Source organism: Tamandua tetradactyla, chromosome 10 (assembly GCF_023851605.1).
Source record: "Tamandua tetradactyla isolate mTamTet1 chromosome 10, mTamTet1.pri, whole genome shotgun sequence".
Lineage (NCBI taxonomy): Eukaryota > Metazoa > Chordata > Mammalia > Pilosa > Myrmecophagidae > Tamandua > Tamandua tetradactyla.
Window position 1 is genome coordinate 57,193,590 of NC_135336.1, and position 23,817 is coordinate 57,217,406.

Below are 23,817 nucleotides of genomic sequence, written 5' to 3' on the forward strand. Positions count from 1 at the left end.
AAAGAGTAAATAAGTAGAATTCAGTCAGCTCAACAGTTAGGCAAGTTTGTAGTTATGTTTCCTTAACTTATCCAGGATTTCCCATTGATTAACACTGTTAGTAAAATCACCCCCCCCTTTTTTTTTTAAATCACCCTTTTTGTACACCAATTCTTTACCTTAGTTCTTTGGTATACTGTCTCAGGTGACTGTTTAGTGAGTTGATATACCTAAAAGTAAATATGTGTAATTAATTACAAATAAAAAAACTCTTAATTAATATTCTCATATTTGATACCAAATACAGCTCATTCTAAAGCAACAGCCAGGGGCTAGTTTAAGCGCTATTTAAAAGAAGGTGTGATGGAGTGATGTTTGCCTTTACCCAGTGCTATCGTTGAAGCCCCTAGATTCTTAGCTCTTAGTCCCAGAATTTATATATTCATTAAGTAATAAGCTTTCTCATTAGATGACTTTTATTATCTGCTTCTAGGTAGCTTTGTTTACTGATTGGATTACTTCCAAGAAGGAAATGATAATCATAGATTCAAGACTAAGTTTATTTACTTTCATATCCAGGGTACATCCCTTCCTTAGCCAGTTTTTGCTAAAGTGATCCATCATTAAGGGAATCAGAAAGAGAATAAAGATGATGAGGGTTATTAATTATTATTAAAATAATTTATGTTTTGTCAATAGCAAAGGTTTTATAAAATATGCAAAACAACTAATAAAGTGTGTGACCTTTGATAGAATGCACGATAAAACTCTCCTTGCCTCCTCTCTTCTCACTCCCTACAATTAGTTAACACATTTTTACTATTCTTATAACATTTACTAAATGAGAATATGAGGGCAAGTTCATTGTTAACTACAACACGCTACTCAAATTTACTAATTGTTTTATTGTGACTAAAAAATAAAATCAGAATAGTTAATTAATAGTTAAAAATAGTTAATTAAATTCTTTTTATTAATATTTTCTCTTTCTCTGGTGGGAAAACAACATAACAAGTCACTCTGGCTTTAAATGAAAGTAAAATTCACCCAGCATTGTACATATTTTGTATGAAATTAGAAAACCAAACTACGGGAGGTAGACCAAACCAGAAAAGTCGTTATGGAGATTCAGGAAGGGTGAATGTTTGTGTTATCATCAAACACTTTAAGACTTTTCAAACTTGCTATGTTTGAAAACATAAAAGGAATTCAAGTAGAAGTTCTTGTCGTTCTATTGCCGTAAATAAAATTAGCATATTCAAACCATAATTAGGAATCGTAAGGCTATGAAAAGCTGAGTAGACTACAAAGTTGAAGATGATGAGCATAAGTCCCATGAGCCTGAGCTCTCTGCAGAGAGCAATGATCTTATTTTGATATCATCTTGGCAAATGTACAGAGTAGACATTCAACAAATGCTCACTGACTTGAATAGAAATTCCCTTCACCACCCTGTCTTCCATAGTACATGATGTTCTTACTTCTTGGAGGGCTTTTTCCACACCTCCCTTCTCTAACTTCCTACTTTCATATCCTGATCAAATGTGAACCCATTTGGGGAACATCTGAGAATCTTCTAGGCAGGGTCCTCTGTGATACCCCCTACTGCTTAATTATCACTCTTCCCCACCAGACCAGGAGCTCCAGAAGAGTTTGTCTTTCCTCCCTCATCCCCAGAATTTAAAACAGGGGTCTGACGTTCCAGCTCTCTTCTTTGCAATACCTTGTTTTCTGGAGGAGAAGGCAGTTTCGTCGAGTGAGAATATGATGAATTTTTGTGGATTTGGAGTAGTAGAATTTTAATGAAGATCCTTAGTGATTTTGAGCATTTAAAGTATGCAATTCATTCTCAGATAATGATTAATTAATCTAGTTTTTCAGAATATATAAAAATATATATAAATTATATAATATATATAAAATAAGAATGAGCCAATATGTAGCATGAGAGCTGCTTTTTTGTAAAAAAAAAAAAGCAGAAAAACATGCTAATTTCTAATGTTCTCCTCCACTTTCATCTTATACTATTATGCAATAATGCTATCACAAGGGAAACACCATATGAGCTCCCTAATGATAATAAATATAAGATTCACCCAGCAGCAATTTTTAGAGTATAAAATTAAGGCAATATCTCACAGGATATTGTGACAATTAAGCATTTTAGAGTTTGCAGAAGTACAACATTTCCATTTGACTCTATAAACAGTATGTGTCTTGTATCAAATGCTTCCATATTAATGTTGAAGGTGTTTAACAAACCTAAAAGTACCACCAATAATTTTAAAAATATTGTTCGACTATGCACTCTATTCTTTGTAGAATGAGGCTAAGCCAAATTTATTAACATATATACATGTTATATATGTATAATATACATATACCCATACCATATATATATGGGTATGTGTGTATACATGTATGTATGATACACATACATATACATCTCCCTGAAAATTTCTGACATTATCTGGTAAGTGTATGTGCCTATTTATGCTCTTACTCCAATGATGTTGTACTAAAATAAAGTTTGAAAATAAAAAGTAAAGGGGCTATATTTGAAATTTAGAGCATTTGTGGTGGAAAGAATTTCATGCGCTAGATCAAAATCAAATGAAAATAAAATTTGAACAGGAATGAAAGGTTTACTACTTGTTTTCATTATGTTTGCTATATCTCAAAGTTGAACCTTCTAGGAAGGCCGTTGGCAGATTTTTTTTTTCACAAATGGAAATGTATTTATTCTACATTGCCCCATATAACCTGCAGTCCAAGGTTAATAAGAGAAATTATAAAGAGTATTTGAGGTAGACTTTTGTTCCCCACTTGCATTTGTTTTTTAGTATACTGGGTAACTTTAGAGCAAGCTTTCCCAAGAGTAGCACTATTGACATTCTACTTCAGATGGCTCTATGTTATCAGGAGCTGTTCTGTGCATTGGAGGATGTTTGGCACCATCCTTAGCGTCTATCCACATCATAACAGTAGCATTCTGCCAGTTATGCCAGCCAAAATTGTTGCCAGACATTACCAAATGTCTTTGGAGGGCAAGCACGCCCTCATTTGAGAATTTCATTTCTACTTTAGATGGGTGTAGTGAATCTTGGCCAAGCTAGGAAAAATATGTCAAAAGAGGTTCAGTAGTTATGTGGGATTTTATATTGACTAAATGGAATCCTTGAGAACTATACTAGTGATATTTAAATTAGCCTTATAAATTAAGAAATTATCAATTTCTTTATCAGATGCAGTCATCAATGATTAAGTATTTTAGGTAAGGGATAAATGTTTATTCCAAGAGCAAATATTATTTACAGCTTCAAAAATACAAATGCATTGATACAGAGAAAATTGAATAAGAATTCTCGAGGGCCCAACTGTGTTATGGAATGTAGATGAGACAAGAGGCCGGAGCCCATATATTTCAATTTCCTCACACTTTACAGTAAGAGTCTCTTCCTTCAAACTGAGTATCTATGAGTCTGAAACTATACAGGAGCCTGTCTCATTATATTTCCTAGACGTAGTTCATTGCAGAATTTACGCCTACTTCTATGCTTGATTGTGACCAAAAAAAAACAGGCTTCTTCCTCTTCTGACTCTATCCTAGCAAATTCAAGCTCATATTGCTTGGGGTACATTTTTTCTAGGTTCAGAAATTGTTTTCCCAGCTTAGACATGTGGGGGAATTTTTAAAATTAGACGTTTTGCAAATAACTGCTAAGCATGTCTTTCAGTGGCAAATGCAAGAATTTAGATGTGATGAGACAAAATACTGCTATCATTTGGTGTATTTTCTTTCCAGACATAATAAAACCATTCTAACAGAACTATTGTGCATGAACTGAAACTTGAAATCAGCTAGTAACCTAAAATTTGTCTTGTAAAATATGACTAGGCATTCACAGCAGAGCTAGTTACTATTAAAATGATTTATGAAGATGTGTTTTTAATACTATTTAAACATATTTTCAAAAGGGGCATTTTCTTGAGGTGGTCTCTACGTCCACATGTAAGCTCCTTTCATATTTTTATATTTGAGAAAAGTTTCTAATTTCCAGGAGTAAGCCCAGAATCATGGTTTATGGAGTGTGTGCAACTCAATTGCAGAGTCATCACCAATCCAAATGCAACAGAATCAGAAGTTAATGTTTTACCCCCATCTTTGCAATGGGAGCCAGTTCCTCCCAGCACCATCTATTTATGTACAGCTCAGTAACTAAGGGTGTAGAAGGGTATTAGGTCACTTGTTCCATTTGGACTGCTAGGAATCAGGAGTCTTTGTTTCTGGGCTCAGCTTTCACCCTAGCTAGTTAATTTTAGCCAAGTCTCTCAAATTCTCCGTGCAGCTATCTTGTTATTCATAAACTGAGGGGTATGGAGATACAAAACTTGACTCTGTTAAATTTCATCATTCTCCAACAGAGTGGAACTGACATAAACCTTTTGGCTTTCAACTTTTCATCTTAAACCTGTATGAATATCAAGGATACTGTCTTGTTTGATATTTAAATATTTTGGACTATTAGAGATTACCTAAATTTTGGAAACTTCAGTTCTACTTGGGTGTCATATCTATATTTACTTCTACAGAATTCTTATAGAAAAGTTAAAGGAGATTAATACAATGGTGCAAATAAGGATACCAGGGATGCAAAGGGCAGAGGCATTACATGATTATTAAACTAATCCAGGATTAGTTGGAGTAGTCTGAAACCTTCTTCACTCTGACCAGAAATAACAGTGAGAGGAAGAATCACACAGTAATACTCTTCTTTCAAGATCCTGCAATTCAGTTCTCCAAGCTTAATGAATTTAGACAGTTCAAATGAGAAATTTGGCTAACAGCCTGAATTTTTCAGGGGCTTAAAATGAAAGTCAGCCCATTCAGTATTGCTGAGGAAGCTTTAAAGCTTGATTTTTAGAGAAAAAAAATACAATGTAATTGCTGAAATCTCTGGACATGGAGACATAATGTCATATATCTGCCTAATTTTTTCCTCTAATTATATATACAAATCTCTCCCTGCTGATTTAGAAAATGCTTGATGATCCACAGTTCACATCGACTGCTTGTGAGCTCTGTCAGGACATGCTTAGGGTAACAAAGGACTTTGGAGATTTTATCAGAGTAAAACCCCAAGTAATTGAGTGTTTAACCTGAGGAGACAAATATTGTCTCCTCAGGTTAAAAGTGAAAGTCTAGTGATAAATCATTAGATGAAAAGATTTAGCATCTATCTGTTTTCAGGGACTGGACTTCATTCATTGTAGACTATAGTAGACAAAAAGGTGGAGGGCAATCCAACAAGACTCCCGGGGGAAGAATCTGTTCTATTCCCCAGAAGTTTAAATCTAAAAGCCACTGAGCAAATTATTCCAGCAGATGTTGATTGCCACAAGAGATCTTGGACAGATGATTCCTTAGGTAACAAAAGTCCATCCCTTGAACTTTTGAGATTCTTCAACATTGTGTGAAGTGCCTAAACATGTCTTGAAATACAGGGAAATCTTCATATGGCATTGTAAATTATTCTATGGCTACCTAGGAAATGAAATACAAATAAATTATTTTCAGCTATTTTCAGGCTCACAAAATGCAATATAAAAATTAGATGAGCTGATGTGAAATATTTAGCTTAAACAAACAGTTCTAGTTATAAAACTGGGCATAGGGCTAAACTTATGCCCCAATATTAGTGCTGTGCCTGTCAAAGTTCAATGAGGTTTTAAATGTTAAATTTTGCTTTTTCTCTAGACTGAATTCACAAGTTACTTTTCTTTTTAAGTTCCTGAAATTTATTTGAAAGCCTATATTTTTAGCACTGAACAGTTTTGAAAAGAAGCAATGTACTATATAAATAAGTTAGAAATGCCTATTTATTGCAGCAGGAATACTGTGTATTTGCAGTAAAAAATATATAGAGATGACATTAGTTTCATTCTAATAATTAACCAAAAAAATACAAAACTTGAGTAAGGTTGACTTGCCTAATATTGATGATTAAGAAGTAGGAAAGGATATGAAATAATAGGTAGAGACTCCCATAAATATTCCTTGAAAAACTTCTGATGATTTTGTTACCATTAGACTTTATGACAACATTTGTCTTGTGTCTAACAAGTTTTGGCCCTACATATTTCCATTTCCTGTATGCAGCAATAGCTATAACACAAGTCACGTGTTCTTTAGACATTAGTAGAGTTGATTTGAACTGATAAAAGGTATAGAGGACAAGTAATGCAAAGAATAAACAAGTGAAATAAGTGTTAACATATTTTTAATGACTGAACTGCAAAAAAGATATGGAAAGGTTTTCATAAAATATTTGTTTAGTATAAAACTGACTGAAATGCCAGATCTAAGACTAGCAAAAGAAAAGGAAAAATAAAACAAAACCCGGGAGTGGGTTTGAACTATGACACCTAGAATTATGTCTGAAGGGCTAATAGGAAAGGAGTCACATTATGAGCCATGTTAGACATCAAGTGATGTTTTAGTCTGCTAAAGTTGCCAAAAGGCACCATACCCGAAATGGATTGGTTTTACAGTGGGGTTGTGTTGGTTTACAAATGTACAGTTCTAAGGCGATGAAAATGTCCCAATTGAGGCATCAAGAGGATGATACCCTTTGTTAAGAAAGGCTCATGGCACCTGGGGTTCCTCTGTCACATGGGAAGGCAAATGGTCAGCATCCTCTGATCCTTCATTCTTGGGATTCATTGCCTTCAGCTCCTGGTTTCAGTTGCTGTCTTTCCGAGAGTCTACAGTTTGAGAGTGTCTCTCGCCACTCTCTTTCTCTTTCTCTCTTTCTTTCTCTCTCTCTCTCTCTCTCTCTCTCTGTGTGTGTCTGCCTTTTATCCTCTATGAAAGGGCCCCAGTAACCCACCTTGAATTTGGTGAGTCACATCTCAGTTGAGACAACCTAACCAAAGGTTTTCACCCACAATAGGCCTGCATCCACAAGAATGGATTAAAAGTCTTTTCTGGAGTATATAACAGCTCCAAACAAGCACAAGTGGTAAGACTCACTGCAAACCATCATGGCGGCTGTACAGCTGATGCAATAGGAGTTGATTTTAACTAAACTTCCAGGAATCACTCCATGCTACAGACTGAACCAAAGGAATAGGAAAGAGGGTGTTTCAATTTCCAAGGTTGCTCAAAATACCATGAAATGGGTCCATTAAACTATGGGAATTTATTGGCTCATGATTTCGAGGCCATGAAAATGTCAAAATCAAGGCATCATCAAAGTAATGCTTTCTTTCCAATGTCTGGCTGCTGGGGATTCTCGGCTCCTCTGTCTGCTGGTCTCTCCCTTATCTTCTAGGTTTCAATGATTTCAGGTTCATGCTTCTGTGGCATGTCTGAAATGCCTCTCTTGTCTGAATTTCATTCCATTTATAGGATTAAGAACAATCCTGATTGAGGTAGGCCCCACCATAATAGATCATCAAAAGAGCCTATTTACAATGGATTCACACCAACAGGAATAGATTAAATTTAAAAACATATGTTTTTCTGGGGTACATACAGCTTTAAACCACTACAGTGGGTTAATCACTATTAGTTTAATGGTTAGCGTGAATCATATCATCTATCTGTTTATTTAAATAACCTCACTGAAATGTACATTTCTTGGACTCAGAACAATAATTAAAATCATTTTATTAAACTGAAAATTTATTAAAGCAAAATTTATCTAGTTCTTTAGCACAGATATTTGTTCCTTCACTCTTACCAATTCTCTGCCATAGTATCAGATAAATTTGCCCTGCCCATCCTGTATAAGTTAACGTGTGAATTCATTATATGGAAAAAACAAATTTGAGCATTTAAATCCTCATTGAACCTTGATGAGCACAGGACCCATATTGCGACATATGTCAAACCTTACCCCACTTTATAATTAGCATTGCTTTTGTTAAAGTTAAATATTACACATCAGATTGGCTAATTTTTATATTTTATTTTGTGAGCCTGAAAGTAACTGAAAAGTCATTCCTCATCTTACTTTTCTGCCATACCATACAGTTACTTGTTCGTTTATTTTCTGAATTATCCTACTAGAATGTAATCTCCATGTGGTCAGGTGCTTTTATTTTCTTCACCTCTAAATCACCAGGTCCCAGAACAGTGCCTGATATATTACGGGGATGCTGATATTTGCGGGATGAATGAATGAATGAATAAGGCATTTTAGAGAAAATATTCCTGTTAGAGACTGTGTGTAATATGTTTACATACAACCTCCATATTCCCATATTCCCTTATTCCACCCAAAAATAAATCTGGATAGGTTATTTTCACATGTTGAAATATTCATGCTATCCATTTTTCTGAAATGGGTGGTTAGAAAATATTAGATATTTCATTAAATTTTAATGCAGCATTGATAACTGAAATCATTAAATCTTTTAGAGCTTTCTTATTTTTGAATAAGTGGCTTTATTTTAGGAATCTAGATACAGGCATATTCATACTGATACTAAAAGAATAGGGGATAAATTTGTGATGGACATTATGTAGTTTGGTTAAAACTTAAAATCCTGTTATTCTGTGAAGACCACTGATTAGATACTTTCTTTTTACTTTTTTCACTCACATGTAAATGACACATGACATGCAGTACTTATCAAAATAACATAATTATCTGTTTACATCATATTTTTTTTTATATAAATAGTTTTTAGACCAGGAGAATCCTGCAGTACAAATACTCATGTTCTCTACTTTATGTTCTAAGACTAGCATTATTTTGAACAGGAGTATTTAACCACCTAGCTTTAAAAACTATTTTTCCTTATCCTGAAAGCAAAATTAGATAAGACAAAATGGTACTTCTTGCATCAACTCAGCAGAGTCATGAAATTCAAAAACAAAATAAAGTATTATGTAAATTGAGGTTTTCTTCCTCCAATTACTAAAATTCAATTCCTATAATAACTTCTCATTGGGATTTATCACCTAAAAGTTAAATAGGTGGAAATTGGACATAAGGGAAATGTGACAAAAGACAGAACTCTCAAATCTGAGTATAAAAATTAAGCTGATAATTCATATGAATTTTCTGAACAGAAATAAACAGAAAAAAAAACAAACAGAGATTTGTAACCAAAACCACATCATTTAATGTTATCAATTTTTCCAAACAGTTTATGAGGGAATTATTGCCCTAAATTTAATTTGGGGGCTGAGAAGAATTGAATTGACTTAGTACACAGCATGTAAATTGGATACAGGTCTATATGATTTCTCTAACTTGATACTGGTAAAAGAGTGAACAAAACTCTATTATTTTGGAATTTTGGAATCCATCTATTTCAAAATATAAACATAAGAAGGATTATGTGCATAGATGCATGAGGCATGTATACAAACAATTTTATTTAAAATAAAATTTCATAAAGAAAAAGATTTAAAAATCGTTCAGTGGCAAATAGTTCTCACCAATAGTGCCACAGTTCTGCTAGAATGAGATCAGTTAGTAGACGAGCGCGAAAGAGTAGGAAACATGTTATGATTATAGATTGAAATTCACATGATGAATAACCAATTAAACTGAATATGTTTGTTTGTTTTTATTTTCCAAACAAGAACAATTCTCTGAGGACTTAAATGTGTGGAGCTAAATACTCTAATCATATCCACCTCAAATGAAATCTGTGGTCTTTCAAGATGATTTACAAACTTTGATCTACAATTGCAGTTGTACTTTCAAGGACATTCTTTTAAAAAATAATATATCAAAATCAAGTAGCATTCATCCCTGGTATGCAAGGTTGGTTCAACATAAGAAAATCAATTAATACAATACACCACACGACAGAATGAAGGGGGGAACACATGATCATCTCACTTGATGCAGAGAAGGCATTTGACAAAATTCAGCACCACTTCATTAAAAAACAAAAAAAAATTGAAACACTAGGAATAAATGAAAATTTCGTCAAAATGGTAATCGTCATATATGACAAATCTATAGCTAACTTCTTACTCAATGGTGAAGGACTAAAAATTTTCCATCTAAGACCAGGGACAAGACAGGATGTCCACTGCCATCACTGTTATTCAACATTGTCCTGGAAGTTCTTGACAAAAAATTAGGCAAGAAAAAAAAAAAAGACATCAATGTTGGAAAGGAAGAGGTAAAATTTACCCTATTTGCATATGATGTGATCTTATAACAGAAAATTCTGAAAATTCCACAACAAAACTCCTAGAGCTAATAAATGGATTCAACAAATTGGCAGGTTACAAGATCAAAACCCAAAAATCATTAATGTTTCTGTACACAAGCAATGAACAATCAGAACAAGAAATCAAGAAAATAATTCCATTTATAATAGCAATTAAAAGAATCTTAATTTTTAGGAATAAATCGAACCTAGGATGTAAACTTCTTATATATAGAAAGCTATAAAACGTTGCTAAAAGAAATCAAAGAGGACCTAAACAAACTGAAGAACAGTCTGTATTCATGGATTGGAAGACTAAATATCAAAAAAATATCATTCCCAATGTAAAAAGTCAGAGATATACTTTCAGTTTCCATATTACCATGAAGTAACTACCACTTGTCAAATTTTGGTGTAATTCAGAACAGAAGGTCTACCTCTAGGTACCTGAAAGGTGAGCAAGATACCCCTAGTTTGTTAATTCCCTTTCCATTTCTTCTCTTCTCAGCAATAAATATTATAATTATGTAATGGGAGTGTGAAATGGGCAGTATCTGCAAGTGAATAATGAAAAAAATTATGATTTCCTACCCAATATCTTTATGGAAAAGACAAAATACACAAAAAGGCACACCGATATCTTAGTGGACTCTTTCCTATCAGGCATACTGTTGAGGACATAATGAATGAAAAGAGGTTATGCACTTAAGACAATATCAAAAGCAGTATGGAAAATGTCTGATACATTGTTCTAAGTTTTGAGGCTAAACATATTCTCAACTCTTCAAATACCCTCTCCAGTTTCAGAATGATTAATGCAAAATTAGTTGATGCGATTTCTATTCCATTCTTCCACTTTGTCTTTCTCTCATAGAGATATTTCAAATACAAGAACAGTAGACAACCTAGGATCACTCTGTGGCATTTAATCAAATATCTAATTGAACCAAATATCTCAAGATTCCTTGGTGAAATTACTCTCTACCTCTAGGGAATATTCAGAAGAGCAATCAGTCCGTTGAAGGGAAAGCTTGAATGCATTGGGGGCAACAGATGCCAGCTTCTGAATCATAGAAACTTCAGGGTCTAGGAGTAATGTGTCAAGAGTGACAAAAGCAAGTGTGCCCAACTTTCTAAAACAGATTTACCATAATTTGTTTAATTATGGCTTGTCATAAAATCTTAAAGTTTTGAGCTTGTTTTTCTGAAATACACATAGTCATAGCATGCTAAATAAAATAAATAATGTGGATTTCATACTACTTTGGGTATAAAAAAGACTTTACAATACAAAAATGTACTTTCTTATTTACTAAATACAATAATATTTCCTCATACGCTTGTCTTCCTTACTAAACTATAGGCTTCCTGTGGTCAAAAATTTTATTTCTTAGTGAAGACTGTTTCCTAAATTCCAAAACAATTTTGAGTTTAGAGATAATTAATTTCAGAAGAGGAATTCCAAAAATATTTTGTACAGTAACAGTGTTACTATTTCCCTAAAGACAACTGAGAATGACAACACTCATTTAGTTGCTTGGGTGTGTATGCTTTTAAAAAACTAATAGCAGATGTATAACTTTAAACCCATATTTTATGGTAAATTATGATATTATTGTACTAAACAAGGGTTATTATGGGGGAGTAAATCAAAGATATCTAAATTACTCTAGAAATCCATATGTAAATCATACTTTTTCAGAGGAATGGAGGCCCCCATGAATATTTAAGAGGTGTTTCAAGAACATACAAGGATGAGTACTGAAGAACTCTTAACAGCTATTTGTTGGCAATGAATGAATGCCAACCAAGCTCACTGGACCAGTGTGGCTTCTGAGACTCTTCTGGGAGTGGAATACAAATACAAAGTGCCCGCTGCACTTTTATGTCACAAGTGCTAAAGAGGAATCCTGATGCAGCAATATCTTTCTTCTACAAAAGTTAAGAAATTGAGACTAGTTTTATATGATAATTGGATATGACATAAAAATTAGAACATGACTGAATAACCAGAAATTTAACATTTCAAATAAATGCCTTTTATCAAACACTTTTTATAAATACTGAAAATATTTTTTGGTTAAAGTAACTGTTTTAATAAGAATACCATGAGCAATACTTTTCAAGGACTGTTAGGAGTTCATATAGTAGTAGAAGGTTATGAAAGATATCTTTAGAATGCAGAATAGCCAAGCATACAATAAAAAGAAAAAAAAAAACACTCCCCTGAACAACAGACATGTTATTATTTGTTGCATCATGTTGTCATCTGAGAGGATACTTCAGTCATAACAAAAAAAAAATGAAGCTTTGTTGCAAAACATTATCTGACTGATTTTTCTGAATCCGCTTTTCAAAAAAAGAGCACTAAAAAACACTATCAAGATATTTACCATGTTTTACAATTTTATCAATTTTCAGAGCTGTGTAGTCACTGTTATAAATTGAATTTAACTAGATGCTAAAAATATTTTTTCTCTCCTCTTACATCAATGCGCTGTACTCATAAGAAGAATGACATTATTATATGCAGCATGTTGAAAAAGACTTAGATTCATGAACAATGCAAATCCACTGCAGAATATAATTGAAAATGGGAAAAACAAACAAGGATGTGATGTGTGAAACCATCAAGAGAGTGCAAATTCCTAAATCAATGATTCTGGGTATGTCCTAGTGACACTGTGATAGTATATTTACTTGCAGATGAGCGTCATTTTTTATATAATGAACATGTGTTAGTTATGTAAACATTATTTTCAAAGTGATTTAAAATTCTACCTAGTTGGATTGCGTACTGAGAATTCATCCAATATGCCTAGTAAAGGTGGCTCCACCATGATAGCAAAATGGATCAATATAAAAATACCAAGACATCAGGGATGTATTAAACCCACACATAGAATTTCAGAATTAAATCTTCATTCACCTTATAAACATGTGGACATCAATTTTCCAAAATAAATAATAATGCTTGAAGTGAAGTGATAAGGTTCCCTTTGTGGAAAATACAACTTACAAAACATATTGGGGCATGCATTTAATGATTTCTACTTATTTGCAAGTCAGCATGGCCCAAGATGGGCAACAAAGGTAAAAGAAAAAAACAGCCAAATTACTCACTCTTGTTGTATAAGCAGCTTCTGGGTCATCCTCTAAAACTCGCGAAAGTCCAAAATCAGAAACCTTGCACACCAAGTTACTGTTGATCAAAATGTTCCGAGCAGCAAGATCTCGGTGAACATATCCCATATCCGACAAGTACTTCATTCCAGATGCTATGCCTCGAAGCATTCCCACTAGCTGGATGACGGTAAACTGGGCATCGTGTTTCTGAGAAACATTCCATGTCTAAGATTAAGACGTGTTGCTATTTCCTGAAACTGTATCTTTAGTTAAAATCTCATATACCAAATTTTGCAACACGACCGATCATCTAAATTTTAGCTTTCAGTGTTCCAGAATAACAAGATATGCCCATAAATACACAAATGGCTCTAATAAAATAACCCAGTGGCCACATTACTGAATATTTCCTGACAATAAGTACCTAATATTCTCTGACTTCTGTTTTAAAACTAGGACTTTTCTTGGTCTTTACATGACATACAAACTCCTCCTCGGAAAGTTTAAGGTCAAGAACACCAAAACGAAATGGATTCTGTGGATTTTAGGTTTATATTTATTTGATGGAATCTTCATTCGTGCTCCTTGATTTCCAGATTTTTATGATTGTTTCAAATAAAGTGGATGTTAAGTTGTAATTGTCATCATAATTAAAATCTAATTAGTCAAAAATATTTGTTAAATATTTGCTTTTCTCTTTGAGTGTATGAGTTGTATGTCATAAGTAAAAAAATAGGAGACAAAAATCATAGGATTTAGAAAATCTCCCAATCTTCTTCAATTAAAATAGAAATACATGGTTTATAATGCACATATAAGAAATTAATATAAAATTCCATGTCTAGGCAAATCTGCACAATGATTTTAAAAGAATATTCATTATAATGGTGTTTACTGATTTTAAAAATGTTTGATTTTGAAATGTTTGTGAAAATAATTACCATCAAAAAGTTTATTGTATCATAATAAAGTATACACTTTCACATTTCTAGAAAATTTTAAATTGTCTTCCATGATTATCATTCGCATTCTATTTATATTTATATTGTACTAAAAATACTCTGAGTTGAGGAAAGAACTTACGTCTTTTATAAACACATTTATCTATTCAATGACTGGCAGTGTCTTGTACTCCATATAACTTTTGCATTTTTTGCATACATTTGTTGAAAGAATTAAAATGTAAAGTTCCTGAATTTCCAAGATTAAAATGCTTTAAACTCTCTCTCTCTCCCCACACACATGTGTGCATGCACACACACAGTGTACTACCATAATAACTCTAAACTGAGAATATTTAAGTTTCAAATACCTTAAAATTAGAGCACATGCTTATTTTCTGTATGGATAGTGCCATCAAAGAGATAGGTGGGCTTCTAAGTTATAGCAGACAGAGGTTATGTTAAATAAAGGAAAGAGAGCATTTCTTTCAGTCTTTTAACAGATATGAATCTTGGCTGTACAATAAGATTGAAAGAGATTGGGGGCAAATTTGGTTTCAAATTTTAAAATGTTAATATTTGGATGCTGCAAGGTAAGGACATCATTTTATAGTCTTCCTCATGCTTCATAGTCCCAGAAAATTCCAGTTTTGCTTTAAACTTAGCATACCAATTGCCTGGAACAGTTTCAGAGGTTGTCTTAAACATATTAGTAAGCTTCTACTTCTACTTACCCTTAAGAAACTGTCCAAGGAGCCATTCTCCATGTATTCCGTGACAATCATAACCGGCTTACCTAAATGTGTAGTAAATAAAAAACATATAATCATTGGTACAGTTTAACAAATAGCAAGCAGTTAATATTTATAATACACGCTGATACCTGTGATGAATCTAAAGATGTAGAGGCATCCCCCCTTCCTTTTAATTTTAAGAAGGTCCAATTAAAGCAAAACGAAACTCGATAAAAAAAATAACAGCAAAAAAAAAAATTTCAGTAGAAAAGTAATAAAAAAAAAATTAAGATTGATTTCCAGAACTAGGGTCCATACCTGCAGTACCTACATTCACTTATTTAGCATGATTTTCAGTGTTCATAAAATCTGCCCCTTTCTTTCCTTTTCATATCTTATTTTGTTGGTAGAATCAAGTATTTCCGCCTCTTAATCCAAGATAGAGTCAAGAATACAATATTTTTTTCTTTCTTTCTGCAGATATTTGCTGAGCTATACAAAGCATTGTCTTTTGTGCTGACTAATCAGAAGCCAATCATCAAGGTCCCTACCTTCATGGATCCTAATGTTGCATAGCAATTAAGAATAATAATTATATCCTTTTTACATGTATTCAGTTAACACTTTCAAAACTATAACATCTGTGCTGACTGTTTTTAAAAGCTCAAGTTGCTGTTGGCAATAACTTACAATAATTTCTGAAAATACACGATCTTAAATAGCATCAAATCCCAGCATTTCAATGTACTTATACAGAATTTCTTACATATAAGACACTGGTTTATTGTCTATAGTTATATTAATCACTATCATTTCCATTTTACAGATGAGAATACTGAGACAGAGAGAGGTTAAATAACTTGCTCAATGTCACACAGATAATAAGTTATAAAGTCAGAATTTGTAAACAAGAGTCTAGCTCCAGAATGCTGAACAACTATCACTCTTAGAAAGTCATCTTAAGGGTAACATTTAAAATATGAAAGAAAAAATAGATACAAAGGTGCTACACCTACTGAAAATATAAAGCTCCAAACAAAATAAATGTTCAACAGTTTTTACAGTATGATGTTATATGAACAAAACTGAAAATATAACTTTACATATATCATGAGAACAATTAAGAAAAGAAGAGAAAACAAATATTAAAAAAAAAAAAATAGAGAAAAAGATTTTCTTCTGATATACCAGAAATACTGCTGAATTTTTCCATAATTAAAATTATAAACCATTGGCTAGGTACTTGACATATGTTATGTTACTTAATTCTCATAACAGTCTTATGCTTTGGGAATATGTATTTTTTCCATTTTAACTGGCTCCTGAACAGAAGGTACTGTGGATTTAAGTAACTTATTGAGGACATACAATTAGTGGAGCAGATCCCCAAAATGCTCTCTGATTCCAAAGCCTACACATATGAACAAAATGTAATTGTCTCTGTAATGATGCTTTAATTATAAATTCACCATGCTACAAGGAAAAGGAAAAGCAACCATCTTCGAAGTACAAAAGACTTGAATTAAATCTGAACCAAGAACTGCAAAAAGACTGTACAAATAATAGAATTTTAACAGTCAGCCACGTACATGTAATTGTCTAACACAATTCTAATTCTCCCTGATATGTAGCCACTATATCATGAGGCTTTGTTTGCCATGTTGACGTTAGAAAACAGCTTTCTTTCTTTGCTTTTTTCTTTCGTAGATGTTATTTCTTAATATATACTTGTTGTGAATCCGAGCTTTATAACCGCAGATATAACTTGGTAGTATGACTTATTTATTACGAGGTGAGAATTATTCTTCATATTCTATAAAATTTCTCAACATTAATTGATACTTATATACTTTAAGTAATGTATCACATATATCTAGTTAATCTGGTAATATCTGAGGAGTCATTTTAGCCAAAGATTTGAGTTTGCAAAACTTGTTTCTCCAGAGCTCTAACTAAACATTAATCTGACAATATTCAGGAAGAAGGGAAAGTTCAACATTCACTTGGAAATTTTTATTTCTTCTGAGCTAGTAAATCAGACCCCAGAGACCTGGAATAAAATGAGTGAATCAATAAATGAATGACCGAACAAACAAATGAATGGGCAAAAGAAACCCTGCCTATGTAAGTTTTCCATGAACCACCATCAGTTTCTGTGTTTCTTTCTTAATACAATTCTGGAAAAACATAACATTCTACAGAAATTCAATTCATACTCCAAATGTAGTCACAAATATTTTATATAGCCAACTTTCAATTTCAGTGGTCAGTTACTGAGTTTGTATACTTCTCAGACCCCTTTGCTTATGGCTCTTTTCCTTCTGGCTCCCAGCTTTATGACCATTTCACTTCTCATTAATATGTCTAGTAGAATTTTGGCAAGGATAATAAAAACACTTGAAAAATCAGACCAGTAAATTAAGCCAAAGCCTCATGACTATTCAGAAATCAAATCAAGCTGCTTTTAACTCTATAAGTATTTATAAATACATCAGTTAAGAAAGGTGAGTCTGAAAATATGTTTTGCATTAAGTTCAAAGATTCAGTAAATCCAAATGCACAAAGAGTAAATCAATAGCAAGTATTCTACCCTGAAAAGCAGTATCTTCACTTAGAGTTTCCTTACTGATTTTTTGTTAAGATAAGTAGGGTTAAAGGAAAAGAAATCTCTGCAATGGTAGTGAGAACTAGTTCTGACATGCATTACATGTAGTGGGAATTTCTTTATAAATATCAGCTAATCTGCACATTATGCAGTGTATTTATATTCATGTTTGCATGCTTTTCATATCTATGTATTTTGATTTGGAAATGACATTATCAGTTTCCTCAAGTTAGAACCTGTATCATTCAATGCCCTCAGAGAGTCCAAAATACATCTGGGGATGTATACTAAACTCAAAGACATTATTTTTCTCTGACTAGCTAAAATGAAATTCCACCAAATATGAACAATACACAATTTGCAGTGGAGTTCTGCTTTTGTTTTTAAATTAGAGTGTAAATATAGATTCCACAATGATAGGGTTTAAGAGAAGCAAATCAGTCTGTTGCAATTAGTCCACCTCTCTAACTATCCCCAGTGGCTCAAAGAGATCTCTAATCATTAAACCACTGCTTGATAGCAAAAGATAGAAACATCTAAAAATACTAGGTTGAGCATAGGTTATTTCACCACAATCTTCTCACTCACATTTTCTATAAAAAAGAAAATAGGGTAATGCAATAAACAGATGTAGAAATGTTTTTCATTGCCATTTTCAAATAAATGTTGGTTTTAGATTTAAAAAAATGATTTCATCCAATCTTGAACGTATTTATAAATTGCAATATTACAAATCATTGAAATTTAATAGATTTCCAAAGAAAATGGAGTTAACTCCTATTAACCACAGGAATTATGTCTTACCTGCTATACATTTTATTTTCAAAAGCCTTGAAAACACACGTGAGTATAATTTATAAAACCAAACGCTTTGACCTTAGCAGCTAGCAGTCTATTATTATCATGTGATCAGAATCAAGGTAGAAGCAAAAAAGCATAAACAAGAGAAGGAAAATCAAAGAAGAAATGTTAAAACTATATGATACCATTCCTGGAAAGAAGACTTAAATAGGCTTTGATTAGAAAGAACATGTTTTGATTACAGATTTTCAAGTATTATATTTAAGTGACTGATAAAAATATTGTAATGAACTGAATTAGGGTCTTTATCCTGTAGGTTTTCCACTAACAACATAAAACTCCAGGCCAATCTTTTCCAAATTCTGTTTTAATCAAACCATTATTCTGCTAAAATGATCATTATTTTATCCCCTGGTCTATAAGTTAATGGGGGAAGGTACCAACTCTGTGTCTGTACTTGTAAATCCGGTACCTTGCAGAGGGCCAGTTACAGCTTATCAGGTCATGTCCAGCACTCCAGGCTGAGCAAGTAAAATCCCAGCCTTCAAAAAAAGAGGCTGAGAAACACTTTTTCCAAGTCTTCATGACTCAACCTCACTCTATCAATTGGATATTCCTTAATACATCAAAGCATTTACCTTCAACTGGCTTTAAATTTTTTTAATTTGTGCTTGACTTGAAACAAGTTAATATCTTTGAAAACAAGAATTACTATGTTTTTATTCTCCCTTAGGTTACTATGGGGGCTCAGACCCGCATCATACAAAAGTGCAATAAACTAATGAATATAATAATCTGAGTGCACTCATTTTCATTCTGCAATGACAATTTTTTTTCTTTCCTTTTCCAGTCTCTCCATTTTTTATCTATTTACTCGCCTAACTGTAAAGTGTTAGACCTCCAGTACAAAGATAAATTAAAGGGATAATAGAAGACTTCTTGTTCCTGCTTTAAAAGGAATGCCAATGCTTCACTACAGAATGTGGAGTTTGTCGAGTCTTTTGTTTGTTTGTTTGTTTAATATGTTTTACCACTCCAATACTTTTTTTCTATATACGAGGGGCTAAGAAAAAATTCATATTATGAATGTCTATTTCCTGCAATTACTGAGATTGCTTTTTTCTTTTATATTAATATTGTTAGCTTTTAGAATCTTTTGATATCAAACTGACTGCATTCATTGGATAAACTTGGACATGTTATAGTATCTTTTTAAATATATTAATGACTAAGGCTTCATAATAGTACTAGTTATGAATTTTTGTTTATGCATAATATCAACTTATTTTCCTTTTTGAAATATTCTTTTATGATGTAGTACCAAGATACTACTGGCCTTATGAGTTGGGGGTGCTCCTTTTTCCTCATGCCTGAAAGAATCTGTGTGAGACCAGATTTTCTCAGACAAATTTTAAACTGGTGTATAATTATAGTTTCCTCTTCTTTTAGGGATTTTTAACAATTCAGCATGCGTGTTAATCAAAGGTAGTCTTTGAATACATGCAAATCATGCTCTAACACATTTTATATGTGTTAATATATTAATAAATATATCTTTCAAAAAGTTAGCAAACCACCTTATCTAAATGATTGGTAAAAAACATAATGTACACTTTTGAGTTGAAATGTAACACGTTCATCCAAGAGATATAAATGGAAAATGTTGAAGAAATAGGGAAAGCTCTTAAAAAATGATGTAAAAATAGCCTCTCTTGTTTTATTTGTTCTCTAGTATACCATGAAAAGATTTTCCCAATTTCGTTGATGTGAGCACTGTAGATATTCAGATGTGTTCTGAACTCATTTATCAAATTGTAATCATGAATGTACAATTTGTTGTATCAGCAAAGTTTTCCAAAATGTATTATTCTGATAAGCTAGGTATTTCTGTAAATCATTGCTAAATTAAGCACAGCATATATATTGGCTTTTAAAAGTATGGCATGGGCTATAAAACTCTTGAGATTAGTGCAGAAGATCGAGAACGCAGCAAACAAGAAATAGGAAGAATGTAGCATTGTCACTAAAGAATGACAGTTTTTACAGCTATACTTCCTTATTATACTTGTGGAGAACCCAGAGGCATAACCAGAAATTAAGCTTTTGATGGAAAGTAGATGTGCAGGCCAATGTAGAAATGTTTCAATTATGAGAAATCCTCTCAATGTTCTGCTCCATTTCCTCTTGAAGAACCCTCAACACTGCTAAATTACAGTTAAGCAGCATTATTATTATTATTTTTCTTTAATTTTCAGAAAACAACCAAAAAAGAAAAAAATCAACAAAGCAAATCCTATCCAAAATAATTCCTCCTATTTCACTAGGTGAAAAGTGGCCAATGGAAGGTCTTCTTGGGGTCTGAACCTCATTTGACTAATGGTGTGATGGCAGAAATATCAAACATTTGTTAAAAACAAGTTCCATCTTTTTGAACTTCAACTAAAATTGATAACACATGTTAGTACCTAGTCCCGAGCAGAGAATGTGCCCCCAGCTTTCTGCTATTTTGAAGATCAGAGACTCTCTCACTTTCTCTTTCTTAAGACCATCAAGCTCAAAACATACCATTAAAATTGTTTACAGCTCAATTCAAATAAATGAAAATATAATGGTTGAATAAAGGACTTTCTCTAAATGATTTGAAAAAGATTCTTTATATTATATACAACGTTCCAAATCACACAATAGCAAAAATTAAAAAAAAAATTCTTTGGGTAAAAAAGCAATAAATAAAGTAATTAGATTCAGGAATGTTATTCCACACATCCAGATTCACTGATAAAAATTTCACAAAACTCAGCCAGTAGTAATTTCAGGTTTGCATATCTCTTTACCACTTAACAATGCACTCTTACATAAGCTCATTGGATCTTTAAAATACCTGGAAATAGCAAGGTAGTGCTGCTAATTCAATAACACATATAAGGAAAGTAAGCTTCTATGAGTGGTCGGATTTGCCAAAAGTCTTACAACCAGGAAGGCTAAACCTGAACTGAAGTCTGGCCTTCTAACTCTTAATCCAGGTGCCAATATGTTTTCCTTCTATAAATGCAATTTTGCTCATTAAATTATGAAGTTTGCATCACTCTAGCAGCATGTGTGTACATGTATGTTTTTCTAAACTCAAAGGTAGATTGTTTCAGAAGTCATAGAGTCGCAGGACACAGGAAATATTAGGTGTGCATGAAGCAACATCTTTTAGTGTCAAAATTACTATTTTTATTTATTAAATGAAATATATTAACTCTGTTCTAAGGCATTTTTATTTCCTCTCAGTTGTTATGGAGTGTCAGATTTAGAGCTTTTAAGTATGCCACTAAAGGAGTTCAACATCTAATTCCAAGTTTGCTACTCTATTATGTTTGCAATATATGAGATGGCTGGGATTTATAAGTCAGATTTGGCAGCCTTTTACAATGCTTATGTGACCAAAGAGATATATCAAATTTAGAACTCTCACCCTAAAAGTAATGCAGTTGTAATCCATATTGGAATGTTACAGAAACAGACATGAATAAGATCTTTACGGTATAATATCTACAATTTTTGAACTATATTTTTTCTCAAGGTATTTTTCTCTGCATTTTATTCTTGGGAGTTGTTTCATGGATTTCTTTGACTGGTTACCATAAACTGTATTGGATTATTTCATTTTTGTCTCTAAAGAGAATAAGAAAACCTACCACAATAATTATGCTTTAATGTTGTTTATCATTCAGCAAATGCATTTGTAGGAAACATCAACATATAAGAAGTTTCTTTCAATAATTTATAACTATGGAAACAAAAACAAGCAACTCACGTTTAATAAAATGTAACAGTGTATCAGTAAGCTTAAATTTAAATCTAATATATAGTTTGGTAGTAACTTCTAGTTTTTTTTAGGTATATTTATTATGATTCTTTCCATGTTAAATTGAATCATTTTCACCATCACTTCTTGGCTGATATAGTCAGTTATAACATGGCATGTTGAAAGATGCATTCAATGTAATGAACCAAACACTGAATAAAGACTTTTTTGTCCTTCCATTCATTCATTCATCATTCAATCTTTTAATCATCAACAATGGTAAAGTAAGCACTAATTATGTTCCAGGTTCTTTTTAAGCCACGGATCATATCAAATAAAATAGGATTCTTATCTTCTATGAGAGTTTACATTTTATTTGAGGTGTTATGTGGTATTAAGTATTTTAAGAAAATTTTGGAAGTCCAAGGAATGCCTTGCTATGATCATGTTACAAGGGAAAACAAATTCAAGATAAAAGAATAGTTGGAATAAAATAAGAAAAAATAAAGGCCTATTTTATGTGCAGAATTGGGAGAGAGTTGAAACCAATGTTGTCAAGTTCTCAGTGCTGTCACTAGTACTTATTAGATAGGCAAGTGTTTAAATCTCTACAGCTACTGTTTACTCAAAGATAAAATGTAAAAATATATATCTAATTCACAGGATGGTTGTAGAATGAAATAATTCCCTGGAGCAATGTCTAGGCACATAATATGCAATTCATAAAGAAAAAAAAATATGAAAATTTAGAGTTATAAATGGAATGACTGCTTAAATACAAGTGAGCTTTCTCTCTTCAATGGATTCAAAGGCAGATGAACAACTACTTAGAATATTATGCAGGAGACTGAATGGATAAATGCCTACTGAATCTCCCTTGAGAAGTGATTCTATGGTTTTATGGATAACAAAATAAAGAAACTATGATCTTTTCTCTGAAGGAACTAAGGATTCATATGTTTTCCAACCCTTGCTACTAACTACTATTAGTTTTTGAAAAATGAAGAAAATGCTTTCAGCAGAAAATGTATCAGTATTACTATTAGTATAGCTTGTTTTGTTTTAAGAGAAAAGAAATCTTACAGAGCTTAACATGAACTTACAATATATGATTAAAATCTTCTACATTGTTAAATTCTTAATCCCATTTATTACATATGAAAATCTAAGGGAAATCAATGTATATTTCAATTACAGCATGCTCTTTTGAGGAAGGACTTGCTTTTTAGTCACACCAGGATGAGAATAAGTTCTAGTGCCATTTGGAAATTGCTGTATGTAATCGTAAAGAAAAATATCCTTGTGAAGAACATAATGTGTAATGTCTGTTAGTAACCATAGCATATGTAAATGTGGTGCCAATGAATTATCCCCTAAAGGATGGCAAATTTCCAGCCATATGTTGTCTTTCATTCTATAGAGTCTACTGCCAGTTTAGTTTATTCTTCATCCTGTGCTCCAAACTCTTGAGAAAAAAAAAAAAAAAGAATCCCAGTGTACTCTCAAGAGGTTTGCATTGGGACCGGAGCCAAACATCACATATCTGACTCATGGGATGCCTTTTGAGCCTAGCCGGAGAAGTCATCATGGAAATAAGTTCAGACTTCCATTACAGGCTGTGAATTAGAGAGTCCATAGAGCAGGATCATCCATCTG

The 23,817-nt window shown here is 32.6% G+C and overlaps 1 protein-coding gene across 3 annotated transcripts in view; it reads right to left on the reverse strand.

Annotated features, from left to right (window-relative positions):
* EPHA3 (EPH receptor A3) overlaps positions 1-23,817 on the reverse strand; it is a 349,448-nt gene that overhangs the window by 28,307 nt on the left and 297,324 nt on the right. For 2 of the 3 annotated variants that reach the window (XM_077118666.1, XM_077118669.1), the window contains exons 12-14: positions 14,963-15,024; positions 13,285-13,494; positions 159-209 (exon numbers count right to left, since the gene is read on the reverse strand). In XM_077118666.1, the coding sequence (XP_076974781.1) occupies positions 159-209; positions 13,285-13,494; positions 14,963-15,024 (323 nt within the window). The remainder of the gene's footprint in view (positions 1-158; positions 210-13,284; positions 13,495-14,962; positions 15,025-23,817) is intronic. The other variant, XM_077118668.1, reaches the window with a different exon arrangement.